This window comes from Carcharodon carcharias, chromosome 13 (assembly GCF_017639515.1).
Source record: "Carcharodon carcharias isolate sCarCar2 chromosome 13, sCarCar2.pri, whole genome shotgun sequence".
Lineage (NCBI taxonomy): Eukaryota > Metazoa > Chordata > Chondrichthyes > Lamniformes > Lamnidae > Carcharodon > Carcharodon carcharias.
In genome coordinates, this window is record NC_054479.1 from 121,174,009 (window position 1) to 121,191,945 (window position 17,937).

At 41.6% G+C, this 17,937-nt stretch overlaps 1 protein-coding gene across 3 annotated transcripts in view; it reads left to right on the top strand.

Annotated features, from left to right (window-relative positions):
* The window catches only part of pus7 (pseudouridine synthase 7), a 45,886-nt gene extending 36,786 nt beyond the window's left edge, over nt 1–9,100 (top strand). For all 3 annotated transcript variants that reach the window (XM_041202505.1, XM_041202506.1, XM_041202507.1), the window contains 3 exons: nt 1,608–1,737; nt 3,740–3,831; nt 8,702–9,100. In XM_041202505.1, the coding sequence (XP_041058439.1) occupies nt 1,608–1,737; nt 3,740–3,831; nt 8,702–8,838 (359 nt within the window). In that variant the 3' untranslated portion in view covers nt 8,839–9,100. The remainder of the gene's footprint in view (nt 1–1,607; nt 1,738–3,739; nt 3,832–8,701) is intronic.
* Nucleotides 9,101–17,937: the final 8,837 nt, after the last annotated feature.

A 17,937-nucleotide genomic window follows, 5' to 3' on the forward strand; every position in this document is an offset into this window, starting at 1 on the left:
ACTTGTGCTCCAGAACTTGCCACGCCCCTAGTCAAGCACACACGCCAAGTACAGCTATAACACTGGCATCTACCCGGCTATGTGGAAGATTGCCTAGGTACGTCCTGTACCCAAAAACCAGGACAAATCCAACCCAGCCAATTACCGCCCCATCAGTCTACTCTTGATCATCAGTAAAGTAATGGAAAGAGTCATCAACAGTGCTATCAAACGGCACTTGCTTAGCAATAACCTGCTCACTGACGCCGAGTTTGGGTTCCGCCAGGGCCACTCAGCTCCTAACCTCATTACTGTCTTGGTTCAAACAAGAGCAAAAGAGCTGAACTCCCAAGGTGAGATGAGAGTGACTGCCCTTGACATCAAGGCAGCATTTGACCGAGTGTGGCATCAAGGAGCCCTACCAAAACTGGAGTCAATGGGAATCCAAGGGAAAACTCTCCACTGGTTGAATTCATACCTAGTACAAAGGAAGATGGTTGTGGTTGTTGGAGGTCAGTCATCACAGCTCCAGGACATCACTGCAGGAGTTCGTCACAATAGTGTCTTAAGCCCAACCATCTTCAGCTGCTTCAGCAATGACCCTCCTTCCATCATAAGGTCAGAAGTGGGGATGTTCGCTGATGATTGCACAACGTTCAGCACCATTCACTCTTCAGATACTGAAGCAGTCTATGTCCAAATGCAGCAAGACATGGGCAATATCTGGGCTTGGGATGACAAGTGGCAAGTAACATTGGCGCCACACAGGCATCAGGCACTGACCATCTCCAACAAGAGAGAATCCAACCATCGCCCCTTGATGTTCAAAGACATTACCATCACTGCATCCCCCACTATCAACATCCTGGGGGTTACCATTGATCAGAAACAAACTGGAATAGCTATAAAAATACTGTGGCTACAAGGGCAAGTCAGAGGCTAGGAATTGTGCGACGAGTTACTCGCCTCCTGATTCCCCAAAACCTGTCCACCATCTACAAAGCACAGATCAGGAGTGTGATGGAATACTTTCCACTTGCCTTGATGAATGCACCTCCCACAACACTCAAGAAGCTTGACACTATCCAGGACAAAGCAGCCCGCTTGGTTGGTACCACATCCACAACCATTCACTTGCTCCGCCACCGACGCACAGTAGCAGCAGTGTGTACCATCTACAAGATGCATTGCAGGAATTCACCTAGGCTCCTTCGACAGCACCTTTCAAATCCACGACCACCACCATCTAGAAGGACAAGGGCAGCAGATAGATGGGAACACCACCAGCTGGAAGTTCCCCTCCAAGTCACTCACCATCCTGACATGAAAATTTATCACCATTCCTTCAATGTCCATGCGTCAAAATCCTGGAACTCCCTTCCTAACAGCACTGTGGATGTACCTACACCACATGGACTGCAGCAATTCAAGATGGCAGTTCACCACCATCTTCTCAAGGGGAACTAAGGATGGGGACAATAAATGCTGGCCCAGCCAGCAAAGCCCACATCCCATGAGTGAATAAAAAATAATAATTACTAGTGTTTATGTAATATGGGACACTTATATTGTAGAGAAACAGTAACCTTCAAATAGTAAATGGTGTCTGTGTTTATGTATATTTTAAGTTGGCAAGGCCTATGAAGAAATGATGGCCACAGATGGCTTGGATATAAATAACATGAAACACAAAATTCGAGATTATTCCTTATCAGGAGCATACAGGAAGATCATTATTCGCCCTCAGAATGTCACCTGGTGAGTACTAAAGTCTCGAATAGTTTTTATTTAAAAAAACTAATCCTGAATTTGAACTAGTTGTCTTTGTATTTATTCATTATTTTTGAGGCAAACAATGTTGATATTCCTTCCTATCCTAAACAATATTATTCACTTGTGCACTTTGGCTTTGTACATTTTTGTAAACGCTGCTGGATCTCTTGCGGCTTTGCCCTTGGTAAATCAGAAGAGGGTGATGGGGGTAAATAATTACTCGAAACAACTGTGACACTTAGAGGAAAGGTCTGCTATATATAAGACTAGATGTTCCCCATAATTCATGTCGTTGGAGTGCCTTGGCAGGAGAAGATGATTCAATTTGAGGCTCTCCCTGAAGTAGTAATATTGATGTTTTCATATAAATACATGTAAAACACTTGCAACACTCTAAGCATTGAATTTGCACCACACAAGAATCCATTATCGTTTCTGAATTCACCTAGATTCAGCTTTGTGCTTTAGTTTTTCAGTGGTCATTAATAATTTCCATTATGGGCCACAGAATTATACATACAATTGTTGTCTGGCTTATTGCTCGTGAATCCTGGTGCTCTCTGCCACACTTAGCTGTCTGTGCTCTTCATTCAATATCATTTTGTTTTCTTCCAATAACTTTACTTTGCAGTTTCTTTCCCTACTTTTATGTACTGCATGCACAATTGATTTAGTTGCCATTCTGCAACAGCAACTGCTGGTCATGCAGGCATTACTTCAGCAGGGAAGGGAACCTGCACTATTAACAACTTGAATACTCAGAGCCACACTTCATAAGCAAGGGAGTCGCAGGTGTGTCACTCATGGCCTAAGCAGAGTTTATGATAGAAAATGCAACTGTCTTTTTTTTTCAAGTTTGAATTGATCTGTATTTTCTAATTGCTAATGCAGAGGGTTATTTCAAGTGCACATCAGCTTGGTTATTCATGAGCTTTTCTAGATACTGTTGGAAGGTGCAAAGTGGAGCAACGTCATCAACCCCTTATTGCTGTGTCTCTCTTAAGTGTTTACATATTTGCATATAGACATTTGGAGCATATGTACAAAGCACAGAGATTTAGGTTATTTGTTGTGAAGTACTTATTTTCAGGATAATCATCTCTAGAACAGATTATCCAAATATATAGAGTATGGAATCCCTGCAGTTCTTCAGAAGGAAGCTGGGCAAGTTCCTGAAAGAGAAGGAAGTTTTCAGTTAGAAGGCAATCTGCAAGCTGGCTAGGATTAGAAGAATTTATGGTTTACCAGTCTGCTGAAAGTTTGCTTAATTGCTGTAGGAAATTGAGGAATTTACCAGATTTCTTTCCTAAATTTAAAAAAGACTTGCATTTATGTATTACTTTTCATGACCACCAGATGTCTCAAACCATTTCAAAACAATGAAGCATTTATTTAGTGTAGTCACTGTTGTAATGTAGGAAGTATGGCAGTCAGTTTGCGTACAGCAAGCTCCCTTAAACAGAAATGTCATAATGACCAGACCATTTTTTTCTTATTATGTTAATTGAGGGATAAATATTGGCCAGGACACTGCTGTTCTTCAAAAGTGTCATGGAATCTTTTACGTTCACTTGAGCAGGCAAACTTGGTTTAATATTTCATCCAAAGAAATGGCACCTCCGACAGTACAGTACCCCCTTAGTACTGTACTGGAGCATCAACCTTGAACATTAGTGCTCAAGCCATGGACTGGGACATGAATCCACAACCTTCTGACTCAGGTGAAAGTGCTACCAACTGGACCATGGTTGACACACAAAATTGGCTTCAGGTTGCCTCTTCTTACCTCTCCCAGGAGTTTGTGTGAGGAGAAGGTGGGAAAATGATGCACAACGCTGCACTGTGTCCTGATGGATTAAATGGTCTTTTTCCAGTTATTTTTTAAACTGTTCATACAAACTCGAGCTGCGAAATGATTGATGCTGGTAACTTTATTTTCCTTCAGATTGCTGAAATTTATTTTTTGTTGGGAATCTCAAATTCACAGGGAGAATTTAGTGTATGATGATAACAAAATTCCATTGGTTCACACTGATGTGGAAAAGCTGGAAGGAATACCTTTGCCTGAATCCTCTAAAGGTAGGGAAAACATGGGAATGAACCTTGATGTTGAATTGATACTAAATTGACTAATTTGCAATGCATTTTCTAATATGGAAGGCCTCCTATATTTTTTTTCTGCCAGGTTTTGTTCCTCTGTGCTGAAGGGCTTTCCTTTTTTCTGGGTCAAGGTTCTATGAGTACTGGTAACCACTGGTGAATTGTGGCCATTCTTCATGTTTCCATTCCTGCCACAACATTGAAAAGGCCCTCATCAAAGTCACAAATGAGATTCTCTGTGACTGATCATAGTAAATTATCATTGCTCATCCTTTTCGACCAGTCTTTAACCTTTACAGAGTTGACCTCACCATCCTGCCCCAGCACCTCTTTGTCGTCCAGCAGTGTGGAGCTGTCCTCACCTGGTTCCATTCCTGTTTATCCCAATTGTAACCAAGGAATCATCTGCAATGGCTTCTTTTCCCGCACCATGTACCCCTGTAATCCTCCCAAGGATTTATCCTTGACCTCCTTCTTCTCATGTACATGCTGCCTCTCAGTGACTGTTATGATGTGGCAGGTGTTATGACATGGCAGATGATGAGTGCCAGGCGGACCAATCCACGAGGGAAACTTCGTCACGCTATCACAACGGTTTTGCAATTTGTATTTATTATGAGATGTGTTCACTGAATTTAGAAGTAATAAGTCCTCGAAGACCTTTACAGATTTTAAAAATTAAATAAAAATATTTATTAACAAAATATAAAAGATTTCAAGCACATACACAAGACTACAAATTACTTACTACTATAATAACTCCTAAAATTCCTAATTAACCTGACCCTCCCATTACACCCGCTTTAAGGCAACGGTCAAAAATAGATTTTAAATTTAAAACAAACTCAGCAAGTTAACACACTCCCCTGGACAGTGGAATTCACAGGATCACACAGTGCAGAAGAGGCCCTTCGGCCCATCGATTCTGCACCGACACGTGCGAAACACCTGACCTACCTACCTAATCCCATTTACCAGCACTTGGCCCATAGCCTTGAATGTTATGACGTGCCAAATGCTCATCCAGGTACCACTCAACCTGCCTCCACCACCCTCCCAGGCAGTGCATTCCAAACCGTCACCACCCTCTGGGTAAAAAAGTTTTTCCTCACATCCCCCTCTAAACCTCCTGCCCCTCACCTTGAACTTATGCCCCCTTGTGACAGACCCTTCAACTAAGGGGAACAGCTGCTCCCTATCCACCCTGTCCATGCCCCTCATAATCTTGTAAACTTCGATCAGGTCACCCTTCAGTCTTCTCTGCTCCAACAAAAACAACCCAAGTCTATCCATCTCTCTTCATAACTTAAATGTTTCATCCCAGGCAACATCCTGGTGAATCTCCTCTGCACTCCCTCCAGTGCAATCACATCCTTCCTATAATGTGGCCACCAGATCTGCACACAGTACTCCAGCTGTGGCCTCACCAAGGTTCTATACAACTCCAACATGACCTCCCCACTTTTGTAATCTATGCCTCGATTGATAAAGGCCTTTTTCACCACCCCACTAACATGCCCCTCTGCCTTCAGGCACACACGCCAAGGTCCCTTTGTTCCTCAGAACTTCCTAGTGTCATGCCGTTCATTGAATACTTCCTTATCAAATTACTCCTTCCAAAGTGTATCACCTCACACTTTTCAGGGTTAAATTCCATTTGACCATCCCGTCCAAATCTTCCTGTAGCCCAAGACACTCAACCTCACTATTAACCACCTGGCCAATCTTTGTGTCATCTGCAAACTTACTAATCCTCCCCCCCATATATTCATCTATGTCATTTATATAAATGACAAATAATAGGGGACCCAGCACAGATCCCTGTGGTATGCCACTGGACACTGGCTTCCAGTCACTAAAGCATCTTTCTGTCATCACCCTCTGTCTCCTACAAGGAAGCCAATTTTGAATCCACCTTATCAAATTACCCTGTATCCCATGTGTATTTGCCTTCTTTATAAGTCTCCCACGTGGGACCTTGTCAAAGGCTTTGCTGAAATCCATATAAACGACATCAACTGCACTACCCTCATCTACTCACCTGGTCACCTCCTCAAAAAATTCAATGAAATTTGTTAGGCATGACCTCCCTCTGACAAAGCCATGCCGACTATCCCTGATCAAACCTTGCCTCTCCAGTGGAGATAGATTCTCTCCTTCAGAATTTTCTCCAATAGTTTCCCTACCACTGACGTGAGACTCATTGGCCTGCAGTTCCCTGGCTTATCTCTACAACCCTTCTTAAATTCCAAATGGCTTTTTCCCAACTTTAGTTTCATTAGATAGCAGCCTTATGCACAAATACAGAAGGCTTCATTAAGGCTATTTCACACAATCCTATTAGATCCTATATCGCCTTCTGACACATAGCCTTTCATTCTCCCTTATATATGTTTCTCTCTTTTTAATATGTAAATTCTATTGTTCCATATGTCTTTGAAACTGTATCATCTTCATAATATAAAAACTTTCATGTTGCCACTACATATTGTTGGTAATCTTTGGGAAAAATAAACATATTCCTCAGCCTTGCTTATCTGGCTAGCTGTAAACAGACTAAGATCCTTCAAAATCCAAATATCCCTTCATTTATTTAAAAATGCAAATTCCCTTCACACCTTACATACTAAGCCAGCATCCATGTTTACTTATTAGCATGTCAAGCACCTAGCTTCTTTTGATGATTTCAAACTTGCAGTCTACTGCAAAATGTAATTAAATCATACACAAACTCAACTATACTTACCTCCATAAACCTACTTCATAATGAACCAGAAAAATATCATGGAAATTGTTATACTTTCATCATACAGATGATATGTGCCAGGCAGACCAAATCCACAAGGGAAACATGGCCACACTATCACAACGACTTTGCAATTTGTATTTATTATGAGAAGATTTGTGCACTGAATTCAGAAGTAATGGGTCCACAAACACTTTTAGTGATTTTAAAAATTAAACTAAAACATTTATTAACAAAAGGAGAAAACAATAAACTCTCAAAATTACAGATACACGGTTAGTTAGTCCTAACAGTTTCTAAAATTCTTAATTAAGCAGCCTCCCAACTACACAGCCCCTTTAAGGTAACAGTCAAAAATAGGTTTTAGATTTAAGTAAGCATCCAGCAAGGTTACCACAGCACCCACACGACAGTGGAATTCCAAAGCCTTTTAACACAGCTTAATTTACTGGAACAGCATTTCTTCCTGTAAAATGTCTGGGGCTTCTTCCAAGTCTGTCACACGGTGTACCTTTCAAGATTTTACATGGCCACCCCCCACGTAACCTTCTATTCTTATTTATATATGTTTTTCTCTCTTTAATGTGTAAAATTCCATTGTTCAACACATCATTGGAAATTTACTTTCCCATAATATAAAAATCTTTCATGTTGTCGGCCTTTCCATTGCCTCTGATTTGTCACACTGCTTGTCTAACATCTATTATTTTATGATTAGAAATTTCCTTCGCCTCAGTATTGGGAAAACTCATTGTCTTTGGTCCCCACCACAAACTCCCTTCCCTAACCACTGTCTCCATTTCTCTGCCTAAGACTGAATCAGACTGTTCACAATCATGGTATCCTATCTGACCCTGAGCTGAGCTTCCAACTCCATATCCTTTCCATTACAGAAACTGCCTACTTCCCTTCTGTAACATCGCCCGTCTCTGTTCCTGTGTCAGATCAACTGGTGCTGAAACCCTCATCCGTTCCTTTTGATCCTTCTAGATTCAACTGTTCCAATTTTCTCCAAGCCAGTCTGTTACCTTATGCCTTCCATAAACTTGAGCTAATCCATTATGCTACTGTCCACATTCAAGTTCACATCAAATCCTTAACATCCACTGCCCCTGTGCTTGCTAGTCTTCATTAGTTCCAGTCTGGCAATGCTTCAATTTTTTTGAAAAAAAGAGCTCATCCTTGTTTTCAAAATCTTTCAAGACCTCACCCCTCCATATCTCTGCAACATCCTCGAGCCCTACAGCCCTCCAACATAATTCCGCTTCTCCATTTCTGGCTTCTTGCACATCAAGATTTTCATTATTCCATAATTGGTGGCCATGTCTTCAGCTACCTAGGCACCAAGTATTGGAATTCTCTCTCTAAACATTACTCCCTCTCTACTTCTCTCTACTCCCTTTAAGATGTTTCTTAAAAACTATCTCTGAACATGCTTTTAGTCATCAATCCCAACATGTCCTTATATTGCTTGGTGTTAAATTTTGTTTGATAATGTTCCTGTGAAGTGTCTTGGGATGCTTCATAGCATTACTGGTGCTGTATAAATGCACATTGTTGTTGCTATGCAGCCAGTATATTTAAAGTATTGGAACTCTGCATCTCTAACATTCCGATGTCTGTAGAATGGTGAACATTTTGGACAAAAGCCTTTTCCTATACCTAATGACAGGCCAAAAAGGCAACTAACTGTTATAAAATTCAAATCCGGTATTGATACTCTGCAAGTATATTTAAAGTCTCTACTGCATTGGCACCTCCAGTATATTTACATTTTTCTCCAGGTTGGTGAAAACATCGTGTTGGTTCTGCTGGCCTGTTCCTTAATTTCAGTCCATCAACTGTAGCTTTCTTCTACAACTTCAGAATATGTATGGAGAGAGAGAGAGAATAATTTTGTCTGGGTTATGTCTTAGAAAAAGCCCTCTAAAAATTACTTCCTGTGATTTTGTAAATGCTCTGCTAACACCAGCTTCCTCTTGCAAAATGGAATAAAAGCACATGATGGTTTGGGGGTTCTGTAAACATTTTTAATAACCACAAGTTCAGCTGATAATTGGCTGATAATCTTTAAATTAATTTTGTAGTTATTTCTTATTACAGATGGTAAATATAAAGCTCTGAAAATGGATTTCTCACTTCCTCCCTCTACTTATGCTACTATGGCTATTCGAGAGGTGCTGAAAATGGACACAAGCATCAGAAATCAAACTCTGTTGAATACGGTCTGGTTGCGATAACCTGTTAAATGTTCTGAGAATCTTTAGAAAAATGGAATGTGCTATGTTTCAAATGAGTCAGTATTGTTTTGTAACAGCTACTGAAATGTTCAAGCAAAATGCTACTTTCATTTCATTCACATAAGCAAAATAATTATTTTAAGATTAAGTTTTAACATTGGAGGGTTGATTTTATTTTTCGGAAGTTTGTGGAAGTTAATGATGACTTTAAAGGGTGTTATGACAAAATTGATCAATAAACATATCTTTGGTATTATACACACACCTTGCTTTTTCTTGCATTTTGTTTCTTTTTGCAGTGGTAATATTTTCTGTCGCAGTTTTGAACATGGTATAAGAAAAAGACCTTCAAGTCATCTGAAGTTTGGAGTTTGAACAACAAAAGCAAATCTGAGAAAAGAAAAAACAATTTTGGAATATTCCAGTAGCTTACCTAGCTAGTCTCATCCAACAGTTTTCTATAGCTGGCCACTAAGAGTTTGTATAAGAATGACCCAAGTGCTTCTAACATGCTTGTGAGACAATTCATAATCATCTACCATTATTGAAGCCTCATCTTAGAAGCTTTATGGTCTTCCAGGTGGGACCTTATTCAGAAAGAGACACTTCTTTTAAACTCTTGCACTAGCGTCACCTCTTAAGGTTTTCAAAATCTTGTTCAATCTTCATAGACCTATACCACCTTTCAAATATCATCTGCTTTTCTCTAACAAATTCCACAAAAGTCTGACTCTTCCTTAAATTTCTAAACCTCTGGAGGGTGTACATAAATCTTCGAAGGTGGCAGGACAAGTTGAGAAGGCTGTTTAAAAGGCTCACAGGATCCTTGGCTTTTGTTAAAGTCCTCATAGAAACTGATAACTTAAGAGATGAATTTCCCAGTCACCACTTCAAAGGATCACATAATTTCACATTTCAAGACTTTTACTGTAACAAACACACTAAAATCAACAAAGACTGAACATTACTTAGTACCCAACAAATATAGTAAAGTACTGAAAAGATATTTCCTATTAACTTACAAATGAAAACCCCACCACCTTTATACATTATACTGCAATCTCAGCAGAAATGTAGTCTTGTGTTTAAAGTCCCAAACGCCTCCCATCTTTAACAGAGTCTCTTCTCCCTACCCCACCAGGTGAATCTTCGTGTCCTTTTAAACAAAGTCCCCTTCACACACCCTTTGAGCATTATCAAATTGACTTCTGGTAACGGGGTACTCTCTGGTGATTCCAATGTCATTAACTCTTCACAAGCCTCATTTCTTTGAACCAGGAATCCATCCTGACCAGCGGTCTGCTTGGTAGTTAACCCCTCTTCCTGTCTAGCAGCACTTGTTGTAAGTCTTTTCCCCCAAATCCCTTTTTCTGACTGACTCTGAGAATCTGGGCAGCACCACAACCAGCTGCTGCCTCCTTTGTATCAAGGTGTTACAACTTGCATCTTCCTTTGAATAAGTTTCGATTTGAATTTCTGTCTCCATAACAAGCAGATCACATGAGTTTGTCTCCAGTCAGATTTAGTAGGAGGTGACATCACCCTCTCCAAACTATTCCACTTTATCTTGAATTAAAGGAGACAGTTTAAAACACTGCTGTCTTATAAAGTCCAGCAGTCATAACACTGTATAAATAGAAACCGCGTACAAAGCAAGTTATGTGAAAACTTTATGAAACACTGGTTAAACCCCTGCTGCATCTGGTGGACAATTCTGCTCACCACACTTTAGAAAGGATGTCAAGGCTTCGGGAAGGTTACAGAGGAGATTTACTAGAATGGTACCAGGGATGTGGGATTTCAGTTATGTGGAGATGCCAGAGAAGCTGGCATTGTTCTTTTGAGAGCAGAGAAGATTAAGAGAGATTTAATAGAGATATTCAAATTCACTAACAGTTTTGATAGAGTAAAACAGGAGAAACTGTCTAATGATAGGTCAGTAACCAGAAGAGACAAATCTATGGTAATTGACAAAGAATGAGGTGAGATGCATAAAAAATTATGCAGCGAGTTATAATTTAGAAAGCAGTTCCTAAAAGGATAGTGGAAGCTGATTCAATAGTACCTTAGCAAAGGGAATTGGATGAGTACCTGAAGAGGTATATTTTGGAGGGTTTTGGGGAAAAACAAGGAGAGTTGCACTAATTTGATAGCTTTCAAAGAGCTGACAATGGTACGATGGGCCAAATAACAACGTCCTGTGCAGTATCGTTCTATAATTCCAGCATGTTGTTCTTCATTACTTCCTAATTCTTCTTCTTATCGTGTCCACGGACAGTCTATACATGGCCCAGCCAGAACTGGACACATTTTTGCACCTTGTTGGCAGTTAGCAAGATCTGCAACAGTGCAGAGTTCCTCTCGCAGGAGATGTTGCATAGTCTGTAGCTCAGTTCCACATTGACAAGTTGTCGGGCTGGTTGTATATCCCCATTTGCTTAGTGACACCTTTGAATGACCTACACCAGTCCTAAGTCTGTTAAAGCACTTCCAGGTTGCCCAGTTGCAATTAGCTCCTGGGGGAAGGCTTTCATCCGGTAGAATTTCCATCGCTGGGGGTTGTTCGAGACTGGTGAGCTGGTCTTTCCACTAGGCGATGCAGGCTTCAGATGGGGTTGATTGTAATGGAACAACACTGTTCATAAAGCTCTTCCTTGACTTTAGGCGGCTGGGTGTAGGTGTATGACCATGTAGAGGGTGCCTCTCATCTGATGTTTGACTGAGTCGCTCTTTCTTGCTGGCTACCATTCTTCTTATATCAGGGGGAGCAATACCCGCCAGGATATATTGGCTGTTGGTGTTTTAAACAACTTGTGATAAATCGGCAGCTTGTATTATTTCCTAATGATAGGAGGTAACTGAAATTTTGATTACACCATTAAATGGTTTGCCATAAATGCCAACTTAATATGTATGCAGCAGTACAAAACCTTTCAACAGTAAATTAAATATTCATCTGATAGACTCCAGCAGTACAAGTTTTGAGGAAAAATTACAACAGTGAAACCGGGAGAAATAGGTTTATACATTCAGTAGTGAACTCGAGGCTGCAGTTAACCATTCCTGAATGCAGTAAATGTGGAAAATGTGTATGAGCACCTTGAAGTGTAGTGGCAAATCATTATGTTTCAAAGAGCATATCTGATGCTCAACAGGTTTTTTTTTAAAATGGCCTATTTCTGGAAGTAGAGCCCCGATTTATTTCCCTTGATGCACTGTGCTGAAATGTTTCTTAGGCGCAGTACTGAGTTCTCTCTGGCAAATTGCTGGTTCATTCCCCAAGGTAATGTCTTGACCAACGAGAGTCAAGCTGCCTGGTTTAATTTTCAAACAATGCTTGGAAGTTAACCGTCTCACCATCAACTGGTGCATTCTCCATGGCACCGCCTCTACCAATCAGAATTCAACTGCCAACCAATCAACACTCTTCTCATACAGTATAAGTATGTTGTTTCCACTGACATTGGTATTTTCTTGTGAACTAACCTGATGGGTGCAAGATGAAAAGCTTCACCAAAAAATGTCTCTCTTTTCAGCAATATTCCATTTTGGGAACCTATGAATTATTAGTAATGTCAGAAGGCCTAACTCGTTTCAATGGATAAACCCCACATTTTCAACAGATCCTTGATCCAATCTGTCTCCAGAAGTGCATCTAATTGATGAACTTATATTGCCCCCTGGAGTTGTTTTCCTAAATAACATTCCTATTTTTTAATATTTGTATCTTATCACTTGAACTCTTTGCTACTTTGACAGTTTGTCTAAATCAAATTTTAATTTTCATCATAATCTTCAAAAATCTCATTAGGCTTCCTCCTCCTTTTACCTTCCTTAAAACTTCGGTTCTGATACCCAGAACCCTCCTTGTCGGTTAACTCAGAAGATTGAAGCTAATACCTTAATAGTACTTGTGTTGAAATATCACTGCATTATTTGCCTGAGAATTAACTCAGATGGGGAAGGTAATTTTTTTACACTTGAATATTATTTAATACGTTATTCAGATCCACCATTCATCTTCAACTGCTTCATCAATGACTGACTTTCCTTCATAAGGTCAGAAGTGGGGATGTTCACTGATGATTGCACAATGTTCAGTACCATTTGCAGCTCCTCAGGTATTGAAGCATGCTGTGTCAATATGCAGCAAAACCTGGAACATATTCAGGTTTGGACTGGGAAGTAGCAAGTAACATTCATGCCACACAAGTGCCAGGCAATGACTATCTCCAACAAGACAGAATCTCACCAACTCTCCTTTGACATTCAATGGCATTACCATTGCTGAATTCCCTCCATTATCAACATTCTGGGGGTTACCATTGACCAGAAACTGAACTGGATCAGCCATATAAATACTGTGGTTACAAGAGCAGGTCAGAGGCTGGGAATTCTGAGGGAAATAACTCACCTCTTGACTTTCAAAGCCTGTTCAGGATCTACAAGGCAAAGTAAAGAGTGCTACAGAATACTCTTCCCTTACCTGGTTGAGTGCAACTCCAACAACACTTAAGAAGCTCGACATCATCCAAGACAAAGCAATCCACTTAATTGGCAGTCCATCCATCAACTTAAAAGTTCACTTCCTCCACCACCGATGCACAGTGGCAGCAGTGTGTACCATATAAAGCATGCACTGCAGCAACTCACCAAAGCTCCTTCGACAACACCTTCCAAACCCGTGACCTCTACCACCCAGAAGGACAAGGCAGCAGATGCATAGGAACACCACCGTCTGCAAGTTCTCCTCAAAGCGATACACACCATCCTGACTTGGAACTATATCACCATTCCTTCACTGTCGTGGGATCAAAATCCTGGAATTCACTTCCCAGCAGCACTGGGTTTACCTACGCTAGATTGGCTGCAGTGGTTCAAGAAGGCAGCTCACCACCACCTCAAGGGCAATTAGGGATGGACAACAAATGCTGACCTTGCCAGCGACATCCACATCCCATGAAAGAATTTTTAAAAAGTAAAAAACAAACCAAGTATTTGGATTCACTTCTGTAGGGATGGAAATTAAGCAGAAAATTTGCTATAAAACAAAGTGCTGAAAATACCCAGCAGATCTGGCAGTATCCGTGGAGAAAGAACCAGAGTTAATGTTTGAGCTAAATGTGACTTCTTTGAAGAAAACAGGTGCAAATTACTTAGCATCTCAGCCATACCCTCTGCCTCAATGCATAATTGCTTTTGTCCCTAATTGACCCCACCACTCTTCTTGCTACTTTATAACTATTTACATGTTTACAGAAGATTTTTAGATTCTCTTTCATGTTAGCTGGCAGTCTCTTATCATACTCTGTATTTGCCTCTCTCATTCCCTTTTTCAATTTGCCTCTGAGCTTGCTATATTCTGCCTGATTCTCCTAGGCTTTCTTATTCATTCAATCAGGATGTGTGGATCGCAGACAAAGCCAGTTTTTAAAAATTCTTTTCATGGGGTCTGGGTGTCACTGGCAAGGCCAGCATTTATTGCCCATCCCTAATTACCCTTCTGAAGGTGGTGGTGAGCCATCTTCTTGAACCGCTGCAGGCTATGTGGTGTAGGTACACTCACAATGCTGTTATGAAGGGAGTTCCAAGATTTTGACCCAATGATAGTGAAGAAACAGTGAATTGTTTATTGTCTATCCCTAGTTACTCTTGAGAAGGTGGTGTGCAGTCCATGAGGTGAAGGTACTCCCACACTGGCAAAAGCAAAAAACTGCGGATGCTGGAAATCCAAAACAAAAACAAAAATACCTGGAAAAACTCAGCAGGTCTGGCAGCATCTGTGGAGAGGAGCACAGTTAACATTTCGAGTCCGCATGACTCTTCAACAGAAGTATGGTAAAAAAAGAAAAGTGGTGAAATATAAGTTGGTTTAAGGGAGGGGGGGTGGGACAAAAAGAGCTGGATAGAGGGCCAGTGATAGGTGGAGATGACCAAAAGATGTCACAGACAAAAGGACAAAGAGGTGTTGAAGGTGGTGATATTATCTAAAGGAATGTGCTAATTAAGGGTGGAAAGCAGGACGAGCAAAGTACAGATAGCCCTTGGGGTGGGGTGGGGTGAAGGAATCGAAAAAGGCTAAAAGGTAGAGATAAAACAATGGATGGAAATACATTTAAAAAATAATGGAAATAGGTGGGAAAAGAAAAATCTATATGAATTATTGGAAAAAACAAAATGGAGGGGGGAAACGGAAAGGGGGTGGGGATGGAGGAGAGAGTTCGTGATCTAAAATTGTTGAACTCAATATTCAGTCCGGAAGGCTGTAAAGTGCCTAGTCGGAAGACGAGGTGCTGTTCCTCCAGTTTGCATTGAGCTTCACTGGAACATTGCAGCAGGCCAAGGACGGACATGTGGGCATGAGAGCAGGGTGGAGTGTTGAAATGGCAAGCGACAGGGAGATCTGGGTAATGCTTGCAGACAGACTGAAGGTGTTCTGCAAAGCGGTCACCCTGTCTGCGTTTGGTCTCTCCAATGTAAAGGAAACCACATTGGGAGCAACGAATGCAGTAGACTAAGTTGAGGGAAGTGCAAGTGAAATGCTGCTTCACTTGAAATGAGTGTTTGGGCCCTTGGACGGTGAGGAGAGGGGAAGTAAAGGGGCAGGTGTTGCATCTTCTGCAGTTGCATGGAAAGGTGTTGTGGTAGGGGGTTGAGGTGTAGGGGGTGATGGAGGAGTGGACCAGGGTGTCATGGAGGGAACGATCCCTACAGAATGCTGCCGGGGGCGGGGTGGTGAAGGGAAGATGTGTTTGGTGGTGGCATCATGCTGGAGTTGGCAGAAATGGCGGAGGATGATCCTTTGAATGCGGAGGCTGGTGTGATGATAAGTGAGGACAAGGGGACCCTATCATGTTTCTGGGAGGGAGAAGAAGGTGTGAGGGCGGATGCGCGGGAGATGGGCTGGACACGGTTGAGGGCCCTGTCAACGACCGTGGGTGGAAAACCTCGGTTAAGGAAGAAGGAGGACATGTCAGAGGAACTGTTTTTGAAAGTGGCATCATCAGAACAGATGCGAAGGAGGTGAAGGAACTGAGAAAATGGTGTTAGGTACTGAGTTCCTGGATGTTGACCCAATGACAATGAAGCATTGGTGATATGTTCCGAAGAATGGTGTGTGATTTAGAGGGAAACTTGAAGTTCGTAATGTCCCATGCACTGATCCTTTTGTTCTTCTAGAGATCGTAGGTTTTGGATGTGCTGTCAAAGAAACTTTGGAGAGTTGCTGTGGTGCATTATGTGGTGTGTCAGTAGTGGAAGGAATGAATGCTCAAGGTGGTGGGTGTGGTACTAATCAACTAGGCTGCTTGGTCTTGGATGGTCTTGAGCCTCATGAGTGTTGTAGGATCTGCACTCTTCCTGTCATGAGAGTATTCCATCACACTCCTGGCTTTTGCCTTGAATATGGTGGAAAGGCTTTGGGGGTCAGGAGGTGAGTTACCACAGAATTCCCAGTCTCTGACTCGCTCTCATAGCCAAAGTATTTTTGTGGTTGATCCAGTTAAGTTTCTTGTCATGGTGATCCCCAGGAAGATAAAGGTGGGGGTTTCTGCTATGGTAATAACTTTGAATATCAAGGGGAAATGATCATTGTCTGGCATGTTGGATGAATGTTATTTGAACTCATCAGCTCGAGTTTTGCTTTGTTATCTGAGGAATTGTGAAAAATACTGAACACTGTGCAATCATCAGCGAACATTCCCACTTCTTACCTTATGATGGAGGAAGGTCATTGATGAAGCAGCTGAAGATGGTTGAGCTTAGGACACTAAGGAACTGCTGCAGTAGTGTTCTGGGGCTGAGATGATTGGCCTGCAATAACCACAACCATATTCCTTTATGCTAGGTATGATTCTACCCAGTGGGGAGTTTTCTCCTTGGTTCCAACTTCAATTTTACTAGGGTTCTTTGATGCCATATTTGATCAAATGTTGCCTTGATGCCAAGGGCAGACACTCTTACCTCACTCCTGGAATTCAGCTCCATATTTGGTCCAAGGCTATGTCTGAAGAAAAGTGGTCCTAGTGAAACCAAAAGTGAGTATTAGGAGCAGATTACTGGTAAGTGCTGTTTGGGAGCAGCTTCCATCAATTTGCTGATGATTGAGAGTAGACGAATGGGTTGATCATTGGCTAGATTGGGTTTGTCCTGCTCTTTGTGGATAGGATATACTGGCCAATTTCAACTTTGTCAGGTAGATGCCAGTATTATAGCTGTACAGAAACAGCTTGGCTATAATTGTGGCTACTTACGGAGCACAAGTCTTCAGCACTACAGCCAAAGTGTTGTCAGGGCACATGGTCTTTGCTGTATCCAATGTGCTCAGCTGTTTCTTTATATCACGTGGGGTGAATTGATTTGGCTGAAGACTGGCTTCTGCAACAGTGGGGATCTCAAAAGAAAGTGGAGATGGTTCATCCACTTGGCACTTCTGGCTGAAGGTGGTCGCAAATGCTTCCACCTTGACTTTTACTGGGCTCCCCATCACTGAGGATGGGGATGTTCATAGACCCTCCTCCTCCAATTAGTTTAAAACCTGTCCACAAACTTTCATGACTGGACATGGCAGACTGCAAAGCTTTGATCCGATTAATTGGTCTAGGATCGCTTAACTCTATCTATAGCATGCAGATAATCCTATGTTGTAGAATGCTCCTGGCATGCCTTCTACAGTCCTCATTGATAGGGCTGATTATAGAGCTGGCTTGGTAGTAATGGTAGAATGAGGGAATATGTGGACCAAGTAGTTATAGATTGTGCTGGAATACAATTCTACAGTTGTTGATGGCCCATAGAGTCTCATGGATTCCCAGTTTTGAGTTGCTAGGTGTGTTCTGATTCTATTGCATTTAGCAGAGGTTATGCCACACAACACAATGGAGTGTGTCCTCAATGTGAAGATGGGGCTTCACCTCTACTAAGTTCTGTGCAATGGTCATTCCTACCAATACTCTCTTGGACGCATCTGATGCATCTGCAACAGGTAGATTGATGAGGATAAGGTTAAGCAGGTTCTACCCTTGTGTTGGTTCATCAGCACCTGCTACAGGCACAATCAAGCAGCTACGTCCTTCAGAACTGTCAGTGGTAGTACTACTG